Source organism: Patagioenas fasciata, chromosome 3 (genome assembly GCF_037038585.1).
Source record: "Patagioenas fasciata isolate bPatFas1 chromosome 3, bPatFas1.hap1, whole genome shotgun sequence".
Classification (NCBI taxonomy): Eukaryota; Metazoa; Chordata; class Aves; order Columbiformes; family Columbidae; genus Patagioenas; species Patagioenas fasciata.
In genome coordinates this window covers 109153689-109165916 of record NC_092522.1, presented here as the reverse complement: position 1 = coordinate 109165916, position 12228 = coordinate 109153689, and the positions used below count along the sequence as shown (strand labels likewise).

At 43.2% G+C, this 12228-nt stretch overlaps 1 protein-coding gene and 1 long non-coding RNA gene across 6 annotated transcripts in view; one reads left to right on the top strand and one right to left on the bottom strand.

Moving 5' to 3' along the window:
* ASAP2 (ArfGAP with SH3 domain, ankyrin repeat and PH domain 2) overlaps nt 1-10913 on the bottom strand; it is a 91361-nt gene extending 80448 nt beyond the window's left edge. For both annotated transcript variants that reach the window (XM_065833889.2, XM_065833890.2), the window contains exon 1: nt 10773-10913. In XM_065833889.2, coding sequence (XP_065689961.1) covers nt 10773-10898 — 126 coding nt within the window. In that variant the 5' untranslated portion in view covers nt 10899-10913. The remainder of the gene's footprint in view (nt 1-10772) is intronic.
* The window catches only part of LOC136099554 (uncharacterized), a 34781-nt gene continuing 33170 nt past the window's right edge, over nt 10618-12228 (top strand). For 3 of the 4 annotated variants that reach the window (XR_011738530.1, XR_011738528.1, XR_010651097.2), the window contains exon 1: nt 11272-11457. This is a non-coding gene — a long non-coding RNA (uncharacterized lncRNA). Of the gene's footprint in view, nt 10834-11271; nt 11458-12228 lie in introns of those variants that run through there. The other variant, XR_011738529.1, reaches the window with a different exon arrangement.

Below are 12228 nucleotides of genomic sequence, written 5' to 3'. Positions count from 1 at the left end.
AACTTTTACAGCCACTTCTTAAAGAATATGCTCCAAAGAAATACACTTCACTGTACAATATGTCGCTTCCACAGTAAATATTTTTGTGAAACAGAGTTTACATACATGAAGAGGCAAATTTTTCAAATTCTGTTCAACACCTACTCACTTGAAAACAAAGCCTGCTACTCTAGATGAGAAGTACTGAATTGCACTACCAAAGCTTATTTCCTGCAAAGCAGCATTGCTCATAACACAGCTATTCACTTACAGTGCTGTATCTCAGTTCCTCCATGAATAAATTCTGTCCCACAAGTTAAATTATCTTTCCAAATAAAATTGAAACATACACAATGGCTAATAAAGTCTACATAACACTTCATACTTCCTATTTTCTAGATATATAACATGCAGAACTCTCCTTCCACTCTCCTAAACTACAGGGTAGGAGGTAGCTATGATACCATCCTTATGCAGTTTCCTCCATCACCACCCTTTCTTTCCCTGTCTCCCTCCCTGCCTCCTCACTGTGCTAATCCTTTTCACACTAGCCCTCCTTCCACATTGTCCTGGTTTTGTTAAAAAACAAGTTTCTCTTTTAGTGAATTTTGACTGTCAGCTAAAGCCTTCATATTAGCTGCATTTTCCTGGAGAACCAGATACATGTTTTGGTAAACATAGCAATGGAATGCAAAGTTATTGATAAGCATGGATGGACATCTCGCAAGAGGGACAACGAGAAACAGGTGACCAAGAAACTGACCAACTGTGTATAACATTCCTTTCACATGAATACTTCATATAAAAGCGGGAGATGACTAGGATCTCGTCCCTTCTTTTTCACTTTTGCTTATGGCCGACATTAGAAGAGGACCTTGCGAGTCATCCCTGCGAACTGAGGCCCAGTGAGAGACTGAATCCAGCTCCGGTTGGCTGCAGAGTCCAATCCAGGACTTTGGTGCTGGCTCTGCAGTTGCTGAGACTTTCAAGATTGGTTTTGTATATTTTGTATTATTTTCTCTATTCTTATTAGTAGCACTAGTAAAACATTTTTAATTTTTCCAACTCTCTTCTCTCTGTCCTTCTTTCCCTCCAGATCGCCTGTCCTTAGGGGGAAGGGAGGGAAGGGAGGGGCAAAAGGGGGAAGTGAGGGGGAGAAAGGAGGTTAACAATACATCCGCCAGGGTTATATTGTCACCCCACAACCAAAACCCTCGACACATGTTCTCTGCCTGCCATTTTCATCCTGCTTCCTGCATAAACACGGCCTCACTGCCCCTTCCTTTGCAGTTCCTGTCAGCTCTAATTCCTCTGAACTTCCTTAGAATTTTTATGCATTTCCTTATCCCCTTCTTAATGCTTCTGCCTATTTGCTAATTCCTGACCTCCCACTCCTCACACCTCTGGATTACTCCCTCCACACACAGATTGTCTTTAATTCAGATTCCATTTTCTTGCACTTTTGACTGATCTTTATATTACCTCTTAAACATTTCAGCTGTCTATCACTTTCTGAGGCTTGGTTTTTCTTGTATTCCCAGTTTTTGTTGTTTCCTAACCAAATTTACTCTTCCCCTTGTTCCCTACATTGAGGTAAACTTCTTGCAAGAACTCTGGATTTAGTCCAAATAAAAGAAGCTGGTGGTCATCTTAATCTTGTATCTAATACGGTTCCAGCTTATGTCCCTGTCCCAACCAAGAGCAATTACATTCAGTAAGCATTTTGCATACAGAAGAGTTTGAGCTCGGTGCTAATAAATGTGAGCTTGTGTGGGGAAAAGACTAGGGAAAAAAAAAGGAGAAACATCAGCTTGCAATATAATCAGTAGTTACAAACATCAAACTTCTGTTTGTCACATAACTTGATCTATATTTTCCAGCTGGGTTTAAGGGAAGAAAAACCAAACAAACCAACCAACCTACCTGAATTAAAATGGACCAAAGTAAAGATTTTAACTTTCCATGGAACCTGGGTGTAATCACTCAATACAGCTTTACAAGCGTGATTCTCAGTAACTCTGTATTTCCATAAGGAATTGCCAGCATCAATGCAAGAGTAAAGGAGCAACGCAATTTCTCCTGATGTGAAGTTCTTGCACATTTGACTACTAAAACTTAAAAAATGAAAGCAAATGTGAAAATACCATCTTCTTGCATATTAGCGGCAGTTGCTGTAAATACTTGTTTACAGTATTTTTCAAGCATTTCTGAAAGCACAAAGGGGCATTGGTTACCTTGCTAGACTGCCACTCATCCAGGAATACTTACAATCTGAGTCAGAACATCTCTCCTCAAGTTAACGGTCATGGTCTGCATTTTGCATCCATTGCAATCATTTTCACTAGCTGTAAATACTTCTCCCCATCCTCACCTTTTTAACCCTCTGTGCTTAAAACAGGTAGCATCCTAGTCTTCAGAGGATTTGTACAGAGTACTTGCTAGTTACCATCCTAGTTCTTTCAGAATCCTGGAAAATAAGTTAACCAGCCCCATCAAACAGTGCTGTAAACTCAGTTTTGTTTACTGCTTTGCTTACTTGAATCTCTATTCCCATTATCCATTCTACCTTTTCCCATGCTTTAAGCTCGAAAACTGCAGCAGAGCATTCATTTAGATTTGGCAATACCTACATTATCTTTAACAATTCTACATTCTAACTGTGTATTATCCTCACAACTCTGTGTTTAAAGAGCGTTTTTGTTTTCTTTACTGCCTGCTGTCATTTCTAAAGAAACCTGACTTTTGCAAAATTGTCTTTTATCTTTACACATACACTTTAGAGCCAAACTTTCCTCCATCTGGCTTTCTCTTCCCATTTCTGACAGGCTCTGCTCATTTGTGAGATTCTTCTTGGGGTGTTTAAAGTCTGTAGTTTTTCCCACCTTTTTCCCCTTTCTTGGGATATTTCACAAACATTCTCCATGCTTCAGTACAAAAATTCTTCAGTTCCGCTGACCTTGCCACTTTTCAGTTTAATGATTTTTCCATAATTATAACTTTTTTTTGCTTGTTTTGCCTTGTTCTGGCTTTTAATTTCTTTGTTTTGCTTTCAGTACACAATGAATTGGGCCTCAACCATTCAACAAATGTTTCACTTGTTTCCAGTCCCATCCACTTGATTCCTGCCTTCAAACCAGCAATTCTCACATTAGCTTCTGTTTCCTTCTGTAAAAGTCAACATCTTGGCTTGTCATCACAGATGCTTGACCATAATGTGGCTGAAAACAGCTCTTATTTATTCCTCTTGCACTCTTCCTCCACGCTTGCAATGTCAGCAGACAGCCTGCTTTACCAGACCATAACCAACAGGTTCTCTTAAACTGAAACCTGTCCATCATCAACCATGCAGATCCCTTCCTTCTGCACAGTCTCTCTACAATAAAGTTTTTCACTCTAAGCTAAGGTTTTTATCCATGATCTCATGATTTAACTTTGATTACTTCAATAGTGTGGCCTTGACAAACACAGTCTATCTCAGTCACGTCCACTCATGACACTAAACCTTTCAGTTTGTGTTCTATGCTATGAATCTCTCTCTATACTTCTATACAGCACCCTCCTTTGCATCAAACATAAGTCTTTGATTCTAACACTTATTAGTAGGCAACACCAACCATCTCTTGTTCACTCATGATTTCCCTCTCTCCAATCAGACTAAGGTTGGTCAATAACACCTATTTCATTTTTCTAAAAATCACACCTTCATGTTTTCCTACCAACACTTATTTGGTACTTATCCTACCAACATTTAGGTTTTATAGCACCCACTAACTCTTCTGAGCTATACACATGGCTAAACATAGAATGGAGTGAAGATGGAAGGTATCTCCACAGCTGGAGAACCTGCAGAAAGATTTCACCCAGAGAATGTCTCTTTTCTCTAGCAATTTCGTGAAGAATATAACGTTTATTTAAAGCTAAAGAGGGCTGAGGGCAAGCGAAGACTCTTGCCACTGACCCATCCACGAGAGACAGCCCAGCTTGGCATGGAGCCCAGCAGAGCCCCAGCCATGGCTCTAGGACCATGGGCAGGGCTGGGCCAAGGCTGCTGTAGAGGATACAAGGCTGGGGGCTCCATGAAGGCAGGTAAAGCACCAATAACCTCTGAAGCAAAGGAGTTTCAAGAAATTACATGAGATAAGGAGACTGTAAACATCAAGAAAGTATAGAGATGCTTGATACCCAAGACAAAAGAGGGAAGAGATAACTTAAATAGGGCTAGGCCAAACTTTTCTGGAGCTTCAGGTGCAAAGGTTATGTGTTTCTGGGGAAACAGCACCAACAGTTGGTGTGGGCTGTTAAGAGTGAGGCTCAGAAGCTGGGGTACAGGAGTTTAGACAGAGAATGGTTGTATGTAATATATATACATGTATATACATACACATATAAAAGGCACAAATTATAACAAATAAAAGATTTAAGAGTTGAACTAAAATGCTGAAGAACAACTACTCTAATGCATATGAAGAGGAAGAAACCACTTCACAGTGGTCCAGTTGCAAACACAGTGCAATGGTCAGGTGCACCAAGTCCTCTTGGATTCCTCCACTTGTATTACTCAGCCATCTCCACTTGACATGGGCACTGTAAGCACTTTGGAGCAGGGATTATGCTTCTGTCCTGTGATTTCGTAACACCTTTACCTACCACTGCTGTAAAATATGGTACACAGAGAACAACACGAAGACAAGAACAGGAAGTGGAAATGAGTTAAACTTCAGCAGAATTTTTTCCACACCTACTCTCTTTTAGCATCAGCATGAAGTACACTAAATCCAGATAAGACAGTTCTGAGAAATGCAGCGGCACTAGGGAAAAATCAAAAGACAAAAGCCACAGTTAGTAAAATACTTTAGAAATGTACATATTTTCCACTGATCCTCCTAAGGGAAATGGGGGCATTTGCTAACACGAAGCAAATGAATCATCGGATGCACCAAGGTAAGGTGCACAGCAATCTACTTATATGGTTTGAAATTGTTTTAACTGACTGCACATTGTTTGTGCTTATTTAAAGGTTTAAGGTTTAAATTCTGTATTTTAAAATATGCACAAAGCTCCAGCTGAAGACCTACAGTTTACCTCCTGTATTACTGCAACTTCCATCCTTTATATTCCTCTCAAAAGGAAAAAACTTCCCACACTCCTTTTGAAATCCTCATGCCATTTGTGTCATAATGACTTTTCCAGAAACCTCTTTGGATGCCGATGAACAGAGAATCACGATTCCAGAAAGGAAGAAGTGGAACACAAAACAAATTTTAGACAACATGTATTTATGGAACCGTATTCAGTAATGAGGTAAGAAAAGTGTGCAAATGTTTTCTACCAAAGAGCACATTACAGTGGGCACAAAGATATATTTTATGAAAAGGAAATATACAAATAATAGTAGTAGAATTTCCCAGAAAACACTACAATATATATTTCCTACTGTTTTCAAAGTATATGAAAACACCTTCTTCACATAGGTTTCAAAAGCAAGTCACAATCACGTAGTACAAGACGACAGGATGCTGGTCCTAAAGACCTAACAAGCAAAACACATATGATGGGGAAAGTATAAATTTTAAAAACACACATGCATATGCATATATCCAGTCTCATATTCGCCCACCCTACCAAGCTGTTATTACATCTCATCTTCATCAGCTTTGCAGAACCAAAATGGAGCAGAGAATCACAGAATTTTAACATACAGGAGGGAATGAAATTCCAGAGGCATCTATCCCTCACACCCTTCCAAGCCAGCTGAAAACTGTGGGATTACAGTAGGTGGCGAGAAGTTGCTACCATTCCTAATACAAAATCCTGCATTATGAGTGAAGAAGGAAAGGACTTGATACTGAAATTAGAAATGACATGCCACATTCCTAGGATTGGAAATTACAAAAAAACAAACAAACAAACAAACAAACAACTATAAAATAACAATCATTGAGGTGCAATAGTAATGGAATAGATGCCTATAGAACAAATGCAGGTGGAGACCTGAAATTACAAGTTATGGCTTTAACACTTATTTTGCAGATTTTACAGAAATTCTTGGAGAGAGTCTTTTAAATGGACCCCTAACAATTAAAATCTCTTTCTATCCAGAGAACTAAGGCCATCTTTGGTATCAATATATTGTTTCTTTTGGTTGCAGGTTTTACATCTTTCCACCATACATTCATCCTGTCTACTTCCTACAACACATTCACCCCAGCAGCAAATCTTACTGTGCTGGGGAGGGCGTTCCAGTAACCTATTAAACTTTTCTCAGTGTTTCCATGCTCTTTGCTTTGTAGGGAAATCTGCACATTCAGTGAAGCATAATTAGGCGGGCTAAACTGTGCACCTCCAGTCCCAAGTTAGACCGAAATGTCTTCAGCACATGAACCGTCTGCTACTCTCTGTAGCCTGCACAACAGCCTCCTGCCCTTCTTTCTTGGTCCTGAAGCACTGGACCACAACAAACAGGTAGAATAGAAATAAATATGTAGGATTTTTATGGGCTTCAGTTCCAGTATTTATAACTTAATTCATGCTTCAAAAGAAAGTGGCACACTTGGATTCTATTAATTAAATCACTCCATAAAATAATTTCTAAAAATCTTTCATGACCACAGTTATTAGGACCACTTTGCAGGTTCTATTACAGTTTAGGAACTATTTTATTTAATTTACAACAAATAAAAGATAGAAGTGTATCTTAGTAGTAGTACTAAGATACTAGCAGTATAAATATATAATATATATATTATATAGTGTATATATATATACAGTATAAATAGCAGTACTGAAATCAGATTTTTAGGTGTTCATAGGTTAAGAATGGTCACCACATGTTTTTAGATCCTAGGAGCTTTAATAGACAGTCAACTAAACAGACTGCATTTGCTAGACTAGATTACTGATTTCAAGCAACCCCTCCCCCAATCATGTGACTATGCTCTGCACTCTATCAATTAAAACTTGTTTAATCTTAGTCACTACCATACATGCAAGGATTAAACAGTAACCTGTAAGGGCCTGTGACATCTACTGCTCACTTTTAATTTTGCTTTAGTAGAAGCTAAAGATGCCAAACATTTTGCTAAGCAACATCCTCATCTGAGAACAATGCAGAAATTACATGATTCCTTTTCCTTTGAAATCATGTTGTGTTCCATGAGCATGCCTTTCCTAATCCCTTTTCCACTACTGAGAGCAAAGGATCAGCTTCTCTTTCTCCAAGTGTTTGAATAGGCACCAGCTCCTAAACTGCAATGCAGGCACTTTTGGTGATCTCACAGACCATGATCCACAGCCTGTAACTGGTGTGCACAATCACATACAACAGTAAAACTCCAGACTATTTTCAACTGATACTAAAACTCAACCATATTCTGCAACTGACAGAGGTCAGTTAACCCAAGTTCAGAAAACACTGATTTAAGGTAATACCATTGCCTACAGAGACATATCGGTACATTATAAACTTAAAATCGTCCAACATCTTATCGATTTCCTCACTTAACAAGCTCTTTCCACTCCATCACTGAAAGCAAGGCCTCATTAACTAAACTTTTAAGACACTATTAGATACCTGCTAATTAACTAAGACAGAATTACAAAACTGGTAGCCAGTAGCATTAACGATAAGTGCAAAAGACTTCCCATTGGGATGTGGAAACAGCTGTGTTTGCACAAAGCTGAGCCCAAGCTGACAAGCCACAGCAGCCCCCAGCTCCTGTGCTTTTACACTGCCCCCCTCCCTGCCTCTGCTTCGGAGGGATGGAGTGCCAGGCTTGGGAGACTCAAGCTGGCTTCATGCAGGCAGCTGCACAGCCCATTCCAGAAACAAATCTGCTGGGAAAAGCAGTTAAGAGACATCCTCAAAGTATTAATATTAACCAGTCGGTTTGTTGATTTAATACATGTACACAATATCCTGGAAAATGAAAACTAAAGTGTCTTCACTTAATAAACCAGCTCTTACAGTCCCTTGTTAAAGTCAATGAATACACAAAGCCAGCAGCCAGAGTGGCTTCAACTTACCTGTTAAGTGTTTTGAGCAACACATTCCCTAAATCACACACAGTCAGGCCTCCTAGTTTTCAGCACTGTACTGTCTACTGCAACAGAGCAGCATGCACTGGGAACTGACGCTTCACTGTACTTGCGACACTGGAAACGCAAATAGGTTCTTTGTGTTACCTCTACATTTTTATAATAGGCACATTCTCTACTAAGTCTTACTTTGCTCATAACAAGCTGATGAACTGATTCTTGCCTAGCCTTTTAGACAAGATGTGCTGAGCACTGACTTCTCTGTTACACAATTTGTACACAGCTTTTTATCAAAGGATCACATTTAACCTGAAAGACCAGGCACATCATGCTAAAGGAACCAAGTATTTCCAAACCAAAGGAGCCTAAGTCTGAAAAAATATTTCAGTTTTGAAACCATGCAAATTTGTTTGTTGCCCTTGATACATCACAAAAAAAAAAAAAAAAAAAATCAGTAATCACTTCAACACATGTTTTAGTACAGCAGCACAGAGAGCAACTGCTGATATTTTGCCAAAAGTGCTAGATAGATCGATACTATTAAGAACAGGTATAGCCAGTGCAATCTCTCATCTCCTGCCTTCCAAACTTTATTTAGACCTATAAGACACTGGGAACATTCTTTATCATCGTTATAATAAAAGATAATTTTTGTACCTAAGCTAGCAGACAGTGTCTAATATCTGAAATATGCAGAGATACAAACAAAAGATTTAACATACTGATCGAGTTTATTTAAAAATCTAACAGCAGTGTATGAGAGAACTGACAAAAACAAATGCCAAGCAGTTTAAACAAGAAATGAATCCACTATATTAAAATTTTTAAATGTATATCCTTCTCCTAATGTCAAAAAAAAAGGTTTGAGAGACACAATTTATTGAGATGAATCTTTAAAAGACCTTAAAATATATATGTTTTAAATTTCACGCCATCATATATAATTATTCTATCATTAAACAGGAAAATGAAGGAAAAAAAAAGTTTGTTTTTTCTGAGAAATGATTATGACACTTTTGCAACTATACAGCTTGACAGATTGAAGCTAAGACCAGTTTTTGTGAGGCTTGTAATAAAAACCTCTAAATCTAGCAAAACTGCTTTTGACCCATATGTTTACACTACCTTCTATTTTATGTTAGTGAATTATTAGGCAGCTTTACCTTCCAACTAAAATAATTCACTGTTTTAAATATTCCGTAAGAAAAAGTTGCCTTTGATACACAAATGTTGATCTTAAAACTATCGGGTTAATAAGGTATAATTAAACCCAGGCATTTAAGTGCAATCTTACAGGGAAGAAAATTACCTCAGGAACAAAACAGTAATTCTGCCTGTACAGATTATTTTGACTTCAACTCCTTGCTTTAGTGGTTTTGGAAACTGGCAAAACAGGAAAATCTTGAAAAGGGTGTTTAAACACCTAACCTGGGTTTTGTTCACTTAAGACAGGTTAATAATCCATTGCTGGTGGCAGCTCTTTTGTAAGAAAAGACATCAACTACTCACAAGATTCTTTTTTGCTGAAGAGGCTCTTTTTAAAATACATGCTTATTGCAAAAAGAAATCAACACTGTAAGATCTGATGTAACAGGTAGATGGAGCAAATGAATCTGCATCACAAGTAAGACTCCCCCCCTCCCACAAGTTAATTCTGAGAAGCTGCTAGAGGAATCAAGATACACAGACGCTTCTCATCTCATTGTGCATGTATGACTGGGATGTGGAATGTGTTCTCACTGTGTTCAGACCTGTCCCAGATTTCCCTCTGACTCGAAACAGGAGGGAAAAGAGCCTCCCTCTCAATCCCCAGTGTCGGCAGCCACCCGCCGTGCTAGGGAGGGCTCTCACCATCAGATTCAACGGCACGCTTCGAGCATCTTTTAAAGAAAGAACACCGAACAGCTCTCTTCGCCAGACAAAAGCGGCTCACACCAAGTCCCCGGTGCCCAAGAGGCGGCGAACCAGCGGCGGCCCGGGCTCCCGCGCACCGAGGAGCGGTTGAACCCGCGCCGGCGGGTCCTCGCCGCTCCGGGAAGGGCCGGCATCACCTCCCGACCCTGCAGATGGGGTTCCCGAGGGAAGCCCACCTTAAAATATATGCTGGGGGGCGGGGGAGAAGGGTGTTTAAATTTCTGTGTGCGGTGACTGGAGAGCAGATTAAATCCCACCTGCGCTAGGAAGCAGACACACAAACACGGGGGAAAGGACTCTCCAGCCTCCCGCACCGCCAGGGCCCCAGCCCCACACGGCAGCTGGCGGAGCCGAGACGGCTCAGGTGTCGCTGCGGAGGGCACAAGGGGGGGAGCTGGAGAGTTCAAGTTCCCCCCCAGGTAGGAGGGAGAACGGGCGGGCGGAACCGGCTGGCTCGGGAACCCTCGGGCGCCAGGATGAGAGAGAAACGAGGATTCGGACTCCCCTGCCCCCGGGCTGAGGGAAGCGGGGCTGGGGGTTGCCGGCGCCCCTGCCCCGCCGTGCGCTAAGGGGCGAGCTCAGAGCGGGGACACGGGCGGAGCACGAACCCGCGGGCCGGGGGCAGCAGCGCCCCAGCCCTTCCCCCCGTCTCCTTTTCTTCCCCCTCTCCACCCGGGCGAGCCCCATTTCCTCTCAGCGGCAGCCGAGGGCGCTCCTCGGGGCCGGGCGGGGAAGGGAGCGGCAGGAGCCAGCGCCGGTAGCGCCTTGTTCTCTGCCGCCGCGGCGGGCAGCCAGGCCGGAGGGGGCTGCGCAGCCCGCTCCCCGCCTCCCCTCCCGGGGCTCACCTCCTCGATGGCCGCCACCGTGTTCCTGCACTGGGCCATCCGGGTGGTGAAGTTGGAGGCGGTAGGTGACTTGTAATCCTCATTGGTCTCGGACACGAATTCCGACACGGAGATCTGGTCCGGCATGGCGGGGCGGGGATGAGAGGGGAGAGGGGAAGGGGGGAAAGCAGGCGGCTCCGGGGGGAGGGGAGGGCCCAGGGGGGCTCCCCCCTCACATCGCTCGGCAACGGGCGACGGCAGCGCCCTCCTCGCAGTCCCGCCGTCTGGAGCGGTGTTGTTCCTCCGCCGCCACACAAGGAAATTCCCCGCACCCACACTCCTCCCCGCGCGGTCACGCAGCACCGGGGGCCGGGCACACGCCCAGCGGCGAGCGGCGGGAGCTGCCTCCACACCCCGCCCTCCCTCTCGCTTTCTCTCTCACACACACACACACACGCTCGCAGGGCGGGGGCGGGCCGAGGCGCGGCCGCATGACCCCCGCCTCAGCCTCCGCACGCCCGGACGAGACCTGAGGCCGCGCACTCGCCCCCCGGCGCCCGCCTTGAGAAGATGGCGGCCCCTCCTTCCCGACCCCGGGTTGGGGGACAGCGTGGCCGGGTAATCTCAGGGACGGCCAGAACAAACCCAGCCGTGTAATTAAGACAACACGTTTAACGACAACACGGACACCCAAGGGCAAGAGAAGGTGAGGTGCGATGCCTGCCTGATGCCAGGAGGGGTGGGTGAAGCCCACAGGACAGGTCTCTGCACTGTCCCCTCTGTCGCTGCCCAAGGTTGCCAGGGAAAGTCTCTTCTCTCACAGTTCATAGTCTATATTTTGACAGTTTAATCTCTTTTACGAGTTTGCTGCCTAGTTTCAAGGGAGACGAAGTTGAGAAATGCTGTCATTCCCAAGAGGTCCGTGCAAAAATACTTTTAGGCTAAGTAACACTTAATCTAAATTCTTAGAAAGCTTTTTTTGTACTGGAAGAGGAAGCGTTATCAGAGGAGGAGACGCTTTGTTCCTTAGTGTAAAGCCACAAGGATTAACTGAGGCAGAAAGTGCAGAACTCAGCCCCTCAGCAGTGGCCGTGCCTGATGCAGCAGGAAGGTTGGTGAGGTGTCACCAAGTGGCCATGGCGCAGGCACTGGGACGGGATCCATGGTGGTGGTTTCTCTTAGCCTCAAAGCCCTGAGGACTTCCAGCCTGTTAGTGCGGAAGGCTTTGGAAGGCTCTTATTTTGGCCCAGGAACTCTTCTGTGGCTCTTTCACTACTCTCTGGTGATACAGTTACTGACTTTCTATAAGTGATTCTTTATTACCGTGATTTAAAACTCCCCAGGGAATTCAGATGAGTAAGCAGGTACTCTTTTGCTGCAGTTTGTAAAGTGTCCAAGTAAGTAACTGCAGGCCTGCCCAGATGTTACAGCCCTTTGCAATCATTGTTACTGTTACATATAGTTCTTAAACAATGAA